We start from the raw sequence: 14,768 nt of genomic DNA, 5'->3' as shown, positions 1-14,768 counted from the left end.
GGGGTGCAACAGTAGGGCAAGTGTTGGATAGTATAGGGGTAAAAATTACTATTCTAACTCCAGGGGGTGCAACAGTAGGGCAAGTGTTGGATAGTATAGGGGTAAAAATTACTATTCTAACTCCAGGGGGTGCAACAGTAGGGCAAGTGTTGGATAGTATAGGGGTAAAAATTACTATTCTAACTCCAGGGGGTGCAACAGTAGGGCAAGTGTTGGATAGTATAGGGGTAAAAATTACTATTCTAACTCCAGGGGGTGCAACAGTAGGGCAAGTGTTGGATAGTATAGGGGTAAAAATTACTATTCTAACTCCAGGGGGTGCAACAGTAGGGCAAGTGTTGGATAGTATAGGGGTAAAAATTACTATTCTAACTCCAGGGGGTGCAACAGTAGGGCAAGTGTTGGATAGTATAGGGGTAAAAATTACTATTCTAACTCCTGGGGGTGCAACAGTAGGGTAAGTGTTGGATAGTGTAGGGGTTTTAATGTAATATTATGCGTTGTAATGGTATGCGTTGTAAAGGTAGTATGCGTTGTAATGGAATGCGTTGTAAAGGTAGTTTTTAAAAATGCGTTGTAGTGTCCTGCGTTGTAATGGAATGCGTTGTAGTGGATGTTGCGTTGTAAAAAATGCGTTGTAAGTGTAGTGCGTTGTAAAAGTTGCGTTGTAAAGGTTGTATACCGAGGAGAGCCCCTCAGTGCCAGCAGCTGCCTAAAGAGTATGATAGAGAGGGGGGGCTTCGAGGCACATTGTCGGTGCCTGCCCCCCCACCGCATGGAAGTCCCTGAGGACCCACAGGAGGAACCCAGAGAAGACGGAGGACACCAGAGAGAGTCCCGGTGAGTGGGGCTGCGTCGGGCCTAGGGGGGTTGGTCGAGGCACGGGGTCAGTGCCTTCCCCCAGTGGCCCCAAGCCCTCGAGGAGGTGCTGATCTTGTTTCTTTCAGCTGCCCCGACTGGCAGTGGGCAGCTGCAACGTGCCGCCATAATTGTTTTGAAGCCCTCGTGGGGCCCCACCATGGACAGGGTCACAGTGCCCCAGGGGCCACACAGCGACGCCGCAGTTGCGGGTCGCTGCGACGTGAGGCATTCTTTTTCCTGAGTCTCGAGTCCCAGGAGGGTACCCCAACTGGCCGGTACTTTGTGGGCCACCTAATTATTGTATTCCTGAGTCCCCGAGTGGGGCTCTAATGGGCACAGTGGTGCCAGTACTCGTTTTACGGCCAAGTCTTCACTTCAGAGCTCCTGAGTGGGGCTCCTACATAAACAGTGGCGCCAGAGGCTATTCTGTAGCAGTGGGCCGATTCATATTGAATGCCAGGTTGTGCCCCCTGCCAGTGATGGATATGTCATGAGGGTGCCTGATGCTAATATGATTATGCCTGCCTCATGTTTCATGTATGCTGATAAAATGCATAATGTGCTTTTACGCCTAAGGAAATGCCCCATGCAAAATGTGTTCATGCCAATGCAGGTTCTGGGCCTAGTGTTTTCCGACCTACAGATGGTGCTTGACCTCCTGTGATTATACCTAGTGGGCTTATACTACTGCGAATGCACCATATGCTTTTATGCCTCACGCTAATGTGATGTTGCCTATGCCTAACCTGATGTTTCAGTTTATGCCTAATGTTGCCTTTATGCTTATGTGTAATCTAATGGGACTTAGGCCTACTGCAAATATTCCTGCCTAGTGCATCAGGTTAATGTGATTTATGCCACGGGTTAGGCCTTATAATAATGCTATGGTGCTAATGATGTTGCAGTTATGCTGATAATGTTTTTTTTCCCATGGCCTGACGACGTCTTTATGCCTAAGGTGAGGCCTCCTGGCCTGCAAGTATGTTTTCCTTTCAGGGCTGATGCTGATGTGTCCTCAGGCTGATGGAGTTTACATTTATTCTACCTGTGTATTTGCGAGGGTTCTGGCAGCGGCCCGATTGGCATTGCCTTTTAAAAAGTCCCATGTGAATTATTACCTAGTGCTGGCTGGCACAGATTATCTGCACCTGTGAGTCCCTTGTGATGTGTTTATTTTACAATACACATACTGTTTTTCACCTAACCTGGTGTGGAGTCTCTTTTTGTAGTGTGCCTGGTGTGTCACCTGTGTGTGCTGCGCAGATGCTTTACACATTTCCTCTGGAGTTTGGCCCACCCGCTCTGCACCAGGCTACCCGTTTCTAACAGACACTGATAGAGGAATTAAAATGTCCATCACCTAGCAGATGGAGTCAAGATGAAGTGTACCATAAATGAACTTACCTGGGCACTATGGGTTCTATTTATGAGGAGGTGTGCGTCCCGTTTGCGCAGCATAATGAGATTCATGCACGACACAAACCGTAAGTAATGTTTAAGAAGCTACGCAAAGCCACTTTTATATGTGGCCCTGAATGACTACATGAATCTGGAGTAACGCAACGCAGCACAAATCCTTGTGTTGCATTACTTTGCCCTGGGAAGGCATCCATGGGTATTGCTTGGGTGTCCCCAGGCAACTCCCATGGTTTTTGATGCATTCCAGATTTACCACAACTGTAAACCTGTGATTGTGCCAAAAAGTTACACTTTCCCAGGCAAGGCATTACAAGGAAAGTTATATATAAACAGTAAAATACACTATAGACTTGGCAGCTTTGCTTTCAGAGCCCAAGTTGGGGAAGGCCATGAGGGTGTACTGCTTATGCCTGTGATTCTTGTATAATTGAACAATCTCCCCTACCACAAAGATGGTTGGGACAGACTTCAGGACCATCAAGAGATGCTGGGAATAGGCAAGACTCTGTAAGCCATTTGAGTTTAGGCAATATCATCTCTATGTCTCTTTTGTTAATACAAAAGCCATTAGGTAAATTTGGTCTTCTGTTGAAGGATGGCATTTTGCCTTTGTGCATGGGGATATAAACGTCATTGGCTGACAATGATTTCTTTCTGCTTGTGGGTTCTGGGACTATTTGTATATTTTTATGAAACTTGTATTTTCTTTTCAACTTGCATTCAATCCTTCTGGGTAAGTTGTGAATGGAAATGTTTGTCTTATTTGTTTAGAATCTTTTTCCTTGGTGACATAGGGGCCTATTGTTTTTAAGAAGTCACGTAGTACAGCACAGCTAGTCACCTTGTTGCGTTGCACTGTGTGACAGGGAAAGGTCAGGAATGCCCTGTATATAAGTCAATATAGCGCATTCTTGTCCTTTCCCATGCTCTGGCTCACAATGGGCTGCTGAGCGCCAACGCAGGTACGCTTGCATTACACAACACACCTTCATCCAACCTTACATACCCACAAAAGATATATACAGACTTTAGTTAAATAGTTCACAAAAAAGACTTTTTAAGCCACAACACAACCTATGGTGTAAACATTTCACAATATCTACAGCAATCCAACAACTTTTTTCACAAATATACACACTCTATAGGTTATAACAAATAGGTCTACACGTTTTGAACACCAGTATCCAATTGTTGGTGTTCTCATCAGGACCAACAAGCTCTATTTTACAAACAATAGATCATCCGATCTATTAATCTCATGGAAATGACGCAAATCATTTGGCTTGTTTTAAGGCATGATGTAATATCGTATCACTGAACCCACAGTGCAACCTCCAAAACGTCACTTGTTTGGAAGTTGCGAGGTATCAAAACGGAAGGCGCTGCTCTTCGTGGAGAAATAAATCCTTTCTTATTTAAAAGAACAAGGGGTTGCCCGCTGGTTTTACACGTCAGGAAACCGGTGCGTACCAGATACGCGTCGCAGTCCTTCGTTTCGGCCGGAAATCTGGAGTAGAAGGTAACATCAGGGAGTGGTCGGCTGTTTCTATGGGGGTGATTATGATGGCGGGCAGACTTGGTCCGCCCGCCACCATAGCAGTGATTGGGACTACCCCCCAGACATGCGGCGGTCCCACCACTGAGATTATGATGTGCCCATTGTGGGCGGTACTGCTGGCTGCACCACTGTCCACAATGTTAAAGCTGCTTGCACCGCATTTCCCTGCACCACGTGGCAGGCAACACGCAGTGCCTGCCACTTGTTGCATGGAACTGCAGTGCACCACCACTAACACAGAAGGGGCCCTCAACGGGCCCACAAAGCCAGTCTCTGCCTGTCTTTTTGTGGCGGGATGTCCGCCGCAAAAAGACAGGCAGAATGGGATACCGTTATCCCTACAGCGGTGCCTGCACGACACCGTCGCAATGTTGCCCTAGTTCTGGGTTCCACAAGGGGGGCAGAAAAGGACCACCTTGCGGAACCATGACAGACGGACTTTCCGTCTGCCGCAGAAGCATTGGGATTCCCACCACCATCCTAGTTTGGCGGTGGGAATTTCCTGTATTCTGCCATCATAATGAGCCCCTAAGTTCCAAAAAGAGATGAAACTGTAACCCAGAAGACCTGTCCTTGACAGTAACACCCAAGACATGAGTTTGAAAATAACCGAATGGAAAATGGAGAATAGTTCAGGATCAACAAAAAATTCATAAAATGTGATCCCTTGTTATCCTGTGGTGCCAAATCCTGCTGTCATTGTGTTACAAATCCCTGCAGATGCAAAGTAATTTACTAATATACATTTGTGTCAAACATTTTTCTCCACTCCTCTTCATGAAGATTGTCAGTATCTCTCTGCATTCAAATTGTTAAATAACGATCTGGTGTAGAATCCCACAGGGCTATACTGAACAACCGTCAATTTTCTCCCACATACTGCAGAAATATTTAGAGAATTTAAAACTGCCTTGTGATTTAGTTTTATTTCAGTGAATGTATAAGCTTATGGTCACACGAAAACAAGCTTGAAACAATACCATGCTAAAAATGGATTATAAAGCGTCCCCAAACAAAATTGCAAATAAGGTCCAAATAAAATAACGTGAGAAAGGTGTCCTACGAACACCTGTCTGTGATTCTGGTAGTAAATCCACTAACTAAATGAGAATGTTTTTGGCAAAGGTTGGCTACTGTTGTCAGTTGATTCTAAACTTTTCCGGGATTTCAAAACCTTGCTAACAGAGATGTAAGTGTCATGGAAAAAAGAATGCATAAATAATTTTCTGGAGCTTACACATAGTTTCTGTAATTTGCCCGCTCTTGGAATACCAAATTGTGAAAACAATTTTATTTATTTTGTCATGAGAAAGACAAGTTCTCGTTTTCAGTACTCACTCAAAAAGCCTTAATTTCTGCTTCATCATATCCAGTAGCCACTGCACTTCAAGATTGCCTCTGGAGCATTGCTGATACCTGTCTTGCTATTCAGAAATGTGGAGGGATTATGATAGGTTATACACTAATTGAGTTAATTCCACATTTGATTGAGATTTTGCTGATTCAAACTTGACCTCATTTAACAAGCAGACTTTTAGACAAAATATGAGCAAGTCTTTATTTCAGGTGAGAACATCTTGATTAATAGTTGCAACACCCTGAAACCCACCACACCTTTGCCAGTGCCTGATGGGGAAGATGCCAATGATAGAGACAACAGTTATTATGATAACTGGATTCAAGTGACAGAATTGTGTACCAAACCAAGACCAGATATTCAAGCTGTACCCCTTGAATTGGTTGATTACATTTTATGTGCAGATGGTTCTTGTTTGAGACACCATCAAGGAACATTGAGAATAGCATGTGTGGTTTGCATAACACAGCACATTTGTCAAAGCAGCCTACTTCCGCAATAGAACCTCAGCACGAGTTGCATAATTAATTTTGGATTTGTTGTATGCACTACAATTACCAGTAGAATTTTTGGTTATAAAATGTGCAGCACATGCGACTGGAGAAGACATGGCTACATTTGGTAACTGACACGTAGATGAAGTTGCAAAATACTGAGCTCTTATGCCCAGTACATTAAAATCAAATGAAAACCGAATCCTGAAATGGACCATGTAAATTGTTTCTTTTCTACATCAACACAAACACTAGAAGAAGTGGAAAATCTGCAAAATAATGTGCCTGAAGTTGAAATGCAAAAGTGAGTTACAGTAGGCTGTGCAAAACATGATAATCAATTGTGGAGATCACCTCTGCAATTTTTTGTTTTTGTCAAACTGCATTTTAAAGTAGATGGCAAGATACATTTATAGATATGCAACAGTATCATCAGGATGTTCAAACAGTTTTTGTTCAATACTAATTTTAGAGCTGTAGCTGAAAGCCTGTGTCAGTGTTGTGTTACTTATCAACAGTTAAATGTTGGCAAAAAGACATATTTGGCTTTAAGTCTCATTGGAATGTCCGAAGGTCGCTTTATGAGATTACAGATTGATTTTGTTGAGATGCCCCCTCGTAATGGGCTAAAATATATTTTAGTTTTGTTTGTATTTTTTCCTGGTGGGTCTAGTCTTGGCAAACAAGAAGGTCTGACAGCATAACTATAGCCACATTCTTGTAAAGCGAATTGATACCTAGATTCTGTTTGACAACCTCCCTAGAGTCAGATTGGGGAAATCGTTTTTAAAGTGATTTACATTTTTTTTGTGTATGGCACTAATTTTGTAACAAATATTTCACTCTAGTTATCGACTGCAAGCATCAGGTGTTGTTAAGATGATCAACGATACTCATAAGTCAAAGTTGTCAAAGGATTGTAACTTCATAACAATGAAATGGCCAGATCCAGAACACAGATGTAAGTTATACTGTATGGGGAAATGGTAAGGAGGAGGAAAAAGTGCAGTGAGGTTCAGGAATTCCTGAAAAATCTGGGAGACATTTCAAACAGGTTCAAGAAAAGAGGCTATGGCTATTAGCACATGACAAATACTGCCTCATATAGAGCTTTATCACTGGAGAGAGAACACATTAAGAGAGAAGAGAGGATCAAATAGCAGCAAAAGCACATACTGAGACTATTAGGTTATTATTATTATTTTTGGGAGCTATCTCACATTCACCAAACTGTAAATAAACCCCTAGGTGTTTTTGAAGTGAGAAACAATATGAACTAACCATTGTAAATTGTAATTTTACTGATGGTGTAATTTCATACAAAATAGAACTAATTGGTTCTCTCTTTCACAAAAGAATGCAGCTACTGTAGCAAGGTTAAATGTTGTTTGCAAATAGCACATTAAATGGTAGTTACTTTAGTTTATCATGTAGTGTAAACTGATAAAATCTATATGAATAACACCAAAATGTAAAAATGAAATGATAGGCATTGCTGGGCTGCATTACACACTGAACACAGTGTCACATTTGGCGGTTGCCCAGTGAGGTAGTACTAAGACGTTTCTACATAGATACTGGCATAACATGTATAGTATTTGTGATTATGTATGTTCTATTTTGAGACGTATAGTATTTTAATCTAGGTGTATGCTTAAAGAATGGTTGCCAAACAAATACTGTGACAAAGGCTGGTATACTGCTTTGTGTCCAGGGAGATGTGGCTAGAGCTGCTGACTTTGGAACTTGGGAACTTCAAATCCTGGTCTCAGAACTTGGTCAACATAGTATGATTCTTGGCAAATCACTTAATCTCCTTGTGTCTAATGTGTGTATATGTGTAACTTCTTGCTTGTTGTATACAATCATCTCCCATTCCCCAAGTAATGTCCTAGCTAGGTTAGTGCTATATAAATACTAATCCAACAATGGGCATGTATGGTCACTGAATAACCTATTCTTCCTTACCTTCTTTATCGCAGTTTATTCCTATGTAGCCTGAGTAACACATACATATGTCAGATGAACAGTAGCCATTCTTGCAGCTGTGATCAAAGCAGTATGAGGCAGCTGTATTGGAGGAGAAAAAGCATTGAAAAGTGCCAATTACTGCGATGCTCACTCTTAAAATCGGGTAAACAGAGACACAGCCATAGGGATTAGATTCACAACCAAACGCATTCTGGAAGTTGCAGTCTTGTCACACGTCTGCACATCTTAGAAACCTGGGGCCTCATTTATGAGGTATTACCATAGGGCAGTGCTGCAGGACTTCCTGCTTTGCTGCCCTACAGCAAAAGAAAAGGGCAGGAACCAATCAGAAACAGCGCATTCCTGTCCTTTTCCCCTGCACCGGCGCAAAATGAGCTGCCGTAGGCCAATGCAGGCACCTTTGCACTATGGTACAAGTACTCCTGCATTGCGGGGATGATTATTTTCGTGCAGGAAGGAAAACCATTCTGCACAAAAACAATCACAAGAGGCTTGTTCCTCCTCATTCGTGTGCTGCACGATGCAGCACACACAGAAAAAGGAAAAACAAGGAGAAATAAAAAACGTTCTCCTCATTGTGCATCCCTCATGCCTCACCTGGGAGGCGTACGTTTTTAGTGCTGCCTCAGATTTACCATTTCTCATGAATCGGGGGCGGTTTCAAAAAGCCATGGATGTTGCAGGGAACGCCCACAGCAACACCCATTGCATGTCTCTTCAACGCAGAAAACTGTGTTGAAGGGAACAATATGTACGAGGCAGCATTAAGATAAAAAAAGTGGCTTAGTGCTGCCTCATAAATATGGAGCAGGCTTCTGTGCCATGGAACGTCACAAAAAGTGACATTCTGGTGGAGCCAGGGGCCTTATAAATAAGGGCCCTGGTATTAAGTGCTTGTAATACAAAATTTCATGTACTACCATGGCACTGTTGGTGACATGGCGGGCTCTAGTAACCCTAGCTGCAGAAGCCCTTTCTCTTCCCTTCCAGTAAATTCCTGCTAGTCTCAGTTTAATTTACTTAGAAAATGACTGTGTTCTTTTGTAGTCTCTATTGATAACTGACAATAAACTTTTATGTGCGCAGCCTACGTCAGCACATCTATCTCACGACAACAGCCCTGTCTGAAAGGTTACTGATGTAAAATACTTTAAAGGAAAGACAATCTGAAACAAGGCAGGTTATTTTTAAAATCTGACAACATAGGCACAGAAAACAAAAACTGCTGTAAAATTGTAAACTTTAAACACATATACCTTATCTTCATTTTACTGCAACATCTTGAGGACATTGTTCGAGACTGTCTTCTCCATATTTACCAGGAGCTAAGCAGGCTCTGGCAGTGGACGTATGTAAACATACAAATGCTTTTAATGTATGCTGTGTGTATGAGTGTGGGTAAATGTGCACTGGTGTGAGAAAGAACATGTGTATTTATGAGCATGTGCGTAGGTGAAAATGAGTGAGAGTGATAGTAATTATGAGTGAGCCGGAGTGAATGAAAACGAATGAAAGAGAGTTAGAGTGACTGCATGCGAGAGATTAAGAATGAGTGTGAGGGAGCGCTACTGAGAGTATCAATTAAAATGAAAGTGAGTGGAAATGGATGAAAGTGAGTAACAGTGAGTGAGTGCAATTAGATGCAAGAATAAATGAGTGAGTTTGAGTGAGAATGAACGAGTGTGAATGAGTGAGTCAGAGTGAGAATAAGTAAGACTGAATGAGAATGAGAGTAAGAGAGTGCATGTGACTGAGGACGTATGAGAATGGTAAATTCTCATCTTATGGAGACACTCTTGGCAAAAAGCTGACACTGGCACACTGGGGGCAGTTGTTAGTAGCTTTGACAAAATACAGACACTGGCATACTTGGAGGAGGAAATTTCACTTTTCCATAATACTGGGTACAAGCTGTGCTTCATCAAAAACGACACCGGAGGAACATTCTTTGAGCAGGGCTCAGAGGAAGGGTGGGTAGCAGAAGGACAATGGAATAATCAGAAAAATACAGGTAATACTTGTCCTATAGGACACCCATGATAAAATGCCTGCACTGGCATAACAGAGGTAATTCTTATTCAGATTCAGGGTCAAAAGTCTTCATGTCACTTCCTGTGATGTCATTAAGGTACTTCCACCACCCCAGGCATTTTAGTGAATCAACATCCATAGCTGATGAATTGCAGCACAGTAGTTGTGTTACAGGGATTCTGCTCAGGAACAGAACTATGCTCTTGATCTCAGAACATCAGTATGCAGGGAGTCACCAAACTACCTCGGGATCAGTGGGCCCGAATCCGACTAGCTTATAATGCCTCACTTGCCCTCTGAACCTTCCGGAGAGACAAGTCAGTTGGCACCCCTTGAACACAACACTCCTGACCCTCTCAGGGTTGCGGTGGCAGGCCACACCCTTTCATTGTCTCACTCTTACCTGTCCACAATATACAAAAGTTGATACACAAACAGTTTATGTTTATTTAAACAATTGTGCTCTAAAATGTAAAATGTGCACCACAACTAGAAAGCAGATGCATGTCAATGATATCAAAAGCATACTTAACAGACCATATACTATGAACAGTCCTGTCATGTTATATTTGACTTGCCCAACCCTCTCTACCAAAGCTACGTGCTTATAGATCATAGGAAATAGCTCTCTGGGCTCTGATGGTGGGTCCCGAACCTTAGCACATACAGCATATGGATCCACAGCTCAGACTGTTTGCTAGGTGTTGGCCACTGCTGAAGCAAACAAGATGTCTAATGAAAAGGACTATTGTAATGTTGACTGTACCTCGTTCCCAAGGCTCACGCAGGTCAGATAGCACGAAGCCTTCAATAACTATGCTTGACATTCTAAGCACCACATGGCCATCCAGTGGGTTATTCCAAATGTGAATGGCACCAAAATGAAGCCAGGGGCTGAAGAGCACTGAGCCATTGACCCGAGCTTTCCATGTCAATTGGGGGCTGATCCAGAATGTGAAACAGACTCAAACAAAGCATTACTGGACGGGGACTCACATCTATATGTGATATTATTACATTCGTATAGTAGTGTAGGTACATGCAATCTGGCAAACAGAAACTGATGGTGTGTCTAGACCAGACCTGAAAATGGGACTCAAATTCCATGAGTGACAGCTTAGGTTGGTGAGGTGTCAGGGGTTGCATCGCTTCAGCTCTGAGGAGTCTGACAATACCCCTCCGAGTGCTGAGATCATCATTTCAAATTCAGATATCAATGCAATGGCAGACCAGTCAGTGGGATTTCTGAGTCTGAATCCAAGCTAGAGCGTGAGAACCAGTACAATTTGCTTTAACAATACTCTGATCGCCGACACCTTATTGTTTTAGCTAACACCATCTAGTTTGCCCTGGTGGAGAGTGAACTGAGCTGTATCAACTGTATAAGATGATACAAAGTCACATCTCCGTTGATAAACTACTGGAGTGCCCAAAAAACACAAACACCAATACTTAAAAGCTTTCCTTCTTGCCACACATCCGAATACTCTGATCAATGATCCCATTACCCATCCTATAACCACCACCACCAGGTTTGTGCCCTGATCCCATTGCCCATCATATTACCACCACCACCAGATGGGTGTTCTGATACTCGGATCATATTACACGACCTACAACCACCACCACCAGAGTTGCTCTCTGATACCCTGGTTCATGATCCCATTACACAACCTATAACCACCACCACCAGAGCTGCTCTCTGATACGCCGATCCATGATCCCATTACACAACCTATAACCACCCCCACCAGAATTGTGCTCTGATCCTATTTCCCATCCTATAACCACCACCACCAGAGTGGGGTTCTGGTACTCTGATCTCATTACACATCCTATAGCCACCACCACCAAAGTTGTGCTGTGATACTCTGATCTCTTATCCCATTACCCATCCTATAACCACCACAGTTGTGCTGTGATTCCTTTAACCATCCTATAACCACCACCACCAGAGATGTGCTCTGATACTCTGATCCCTGATCCAATTCCACATCCTATAACCACCACCACCAGAGTGGGGTTCTGATACTCTGATCCCATTACACATCCGAAAGCCTACACCACCAAAGTTGTGCTCTAATACTCTGATCTCTTATCCCATTACCCATCCTATAACCACCACCACCAGAGTTGTGCTGTGATCCCTATAACCACCACCACCAGAGATGTGCTCTGATACTCTGATCCCTGATCCAATTCCACATCCTATAACCACCACCACCAGAGTGGGGTGCTGATACTCTGATCCCATTACACATCCTAAAGCCACCACCACCAAAGTTGTGCTCTAATACTCTGATCTCTTATCTCATTACCCATCCTATAACCACCACCACCAGAGTTGTGCTGTGATCCCTTTAACCATCCTATAACTAAGCTTGGGCAAAGCACTACGTTACGCTCGCGTAGTTTGCGAAGTTCGCGCTACTTCGCACTACGCGAATTGCATGTAGCACAGTGCGAACACGCGTAGCGTAGTGTTGCGTAGTGCTGCGGTCATTTTTTGCTTGCTCGCGGTCCTCAACGTCAAGTTGGCGACCGCGAGCAAGCAAAATGACATCCCGGCGAGACTTTTTCCTTGTTCGCGATCAGCAACATCAAGTTGGCGATCGCGAGCATGGAAAATTAACCTCCCTGCGAGATTCCCAATGCGAGGAGGTCAGGTTTCTCATTGCGAGGGGTAGCGTATGATCGCGACCGCTCGTGATGAGAAACTACCAGTTCGCGTTGAGAAAGCTGCCGCTCGAGTAAAAATCTACTCGAGCAGCAGAAAACTACAGCTCGCACTGTGCAAGATGCCATTTTCAATGATTGCACAGTGCCAGTTGCTTGTCCGCACTGTGCAATCATTGAAAACAACATCTTGCACAGTGCGAACATGTTACTACGCAGTTCGCGAAGTGCTACGCGTAGCTCACGTAGTGCGAACTGCACTTTGCGTAGCTTCGCGAAGTGCTACTTCGTGAACTACGCCCACCCTTACCTATAACCACCACCACCAGAGATGTGCTCTGATGCTCTGATCCCTGATCCAATTCCACATCCTATAACCACCACCACCAGAGTGGGGTTCTGATACCAGTCTCTGATCCCATTACACATCCTAAAGCCACCACCACAAAAAATGTGCTCTGATACTCTGATCTCTTATCCCATTCTGCATCCTATAACCACCACCACCACCAGAGTGTGGTTCTGATACTCTGATCCCATTACACATCCTATAGCCACCAATTTGACAATTTTTTTGACAATTTTAATAATAAACTGCATGATTACTTAAAATCTTTACAGTATAAGATAAAAAAAAAATAAAAAAAAAAGAAGCTTTATGAACGTCCCGACTCACCCCCTCACAAGTCCCATCCACACATAAAAGTGAAAGTCACTTTGGGTTAAATATTAACATATTAGTCCTGATTAGCTGTCCAAAGCAGAGTTCTTTTAAAAGGAGTGATGTATAGGTTGTACCAGTATTTCCCAACTGATAAGGGGAGGCACATGAAAGTTCGGTAGAGTCAATTCATGTACCAAGGGCTGTTGACGAAAGATGGATTCTTCGTGGGTCTTTAAACCAGCCCAGGTTAGATAACTGGGGCGGAAGGCTTCCAGTTACTTTACAGACAATGCCGTTAAGTGGGAGTCGAGTGCCATTTTTACCTGGTGTATAAATTTCGCAACTCTGGCTATCAAACAGGTCGTGGAGACTGAGAGGCACCAGTCCGAAGCCTCTCTGCAAGTTCTATAGTCCGTATTCCGTAAAATCGGAAGCAGCAAGCGATGGCGATCATTGGCCAGCTTTGTGCAGCAGCACAGCAAGTGTAGCCAGGATTCTCTGCGGTAATTGCATAGACGACAGGCCAGGGTGCCATCCGTACGGGCCCATTTGGGGTTGAAGTCCATGATCCTGAGGGCCAAAAGTCGAAAATACAAAATTTTCTTTCTCGCGCAAGTGGATACTGGATCTTGCAGGTAAGGTTGGGGTTTACCTGGAATATATGATTTGTCCAGGGCCTGAGTTAGTGGATTTTGCCGAAGAGATGCAAGGTCAAGTCCAAAGGAGATGATCCGGACTTGGCGCTTAACTGCTTGGGCCCAGGCTGAGAAAGGAATTTCGTGCAGGGGCAAACTCCTTCTTTCGATTTTCAATGCTGCAATAGCTTGTCCTACCTTTGAGTACCAGGGGGAGCCCACCTCATCAAAGATTGATTTTAGGGAGTGCTTTAGCGAATGTTCTGGTGCTTTCAATACTCTAATATAGAGTTTTAAAAGGTCCCCCAGTAATACCAGCTCCGGTCGCTTAAGGCCTATTTCTAGCCTTAATCTAGTGTTCCTTGCGTATCTAGGGGCCTGTAGCACCATCTTATAGGCTTTCGCTTGGGCCGCGTTTACCACTTTGTCAAATGCACCAGGGTAGGCTATATGCCCATATGCAATGGCAGGGATCAGTTTTGCCCGGAGCACTGTCAACATTGGTTCTGCTGAGGGACTGTCCAAGCGGTGGCATAAGCGTCTTAACGACAGAATGGTTTTGTTAATTTTAGGTTTAAGCTCCTTCAGATGTTTGACTGCAGAGGCACTCTCAGAGACCCAGGTGCCCAGATAGTTGTAGGATGGGGCAGTGACGATACGGTGCTCCCCCAGAGACCATGAAGCTTCTTTTTTGAGGGGGTATTTGCCAAAAATGACGATTTTGGTCTTGCTCACGTTGATCCGTAAGTCATTTGACTTATTGTATAGGGCCAAACTGCTTAAGGCTCTTTGGAGCCCCACCCTAGTGTGGTCCATGATCACCGTGTCGTCTGCATACTGGAGTGTTCCCAAGACGAGCCTCCCCAGTTTTGGAGGTGCTAAGTTGGCATCTTTCAGAGCTGTCCCCATGTCCGCAGTATACAAGTTGAAAAGCATGGGGGCCAAGACGCACCCCTGCTTGAGGCCCGAGTTGGTTTCAATTCTTTCAGTTGTTATTGTGGGGCTTAGCTTCACCTTGACCCAGGTGCCCTCATAGAGCGCTTTTATAGCTTTTAGCAGAGCCTGTGGTAGCCCCCACGAG

General features: G+C 43.8%; 1 protein-coding gene across 1 annotated transcript in view; it reads right to left on the bottom strand.

Moving 5' to 3' along the window:
- The window catches only part of LOC146839644 (uncharacterized), a 404,675-nt gene that overhangs the window by 231,634 nt on the left and 158,273 nt on the right, over positions 1–14,768 (bottom strand). Inside the window, exon 4 of the mRNA XM_085650832.1 lies at positions 7,658–7,759. Within this exon, the coding sequence (XP_085506958.1) occupies positions 7,658–7,759 (102 nt within the window). The remainder of the gene's footprint in view (positions 1–7,657; positions 7,760–14,768) is intronic.

This window comes from Triturus cristatus, chromosome 4_1, assembly GCF_964204655.1.
Source record: "Triturus cristatus chromosome 4_1, aTriCri1.1, whole genome shotgun sequence".
In the NCBI taxonomy this organism is placed as follows: Eukaryota; Metazoa; Chordata; class Amphibia; order Caudata; family Salamandridae; genus Triturus; species Triturus cristatus.
This window is presented reverse-complemented; position numbering and strand designations above follow the sequence as displayed.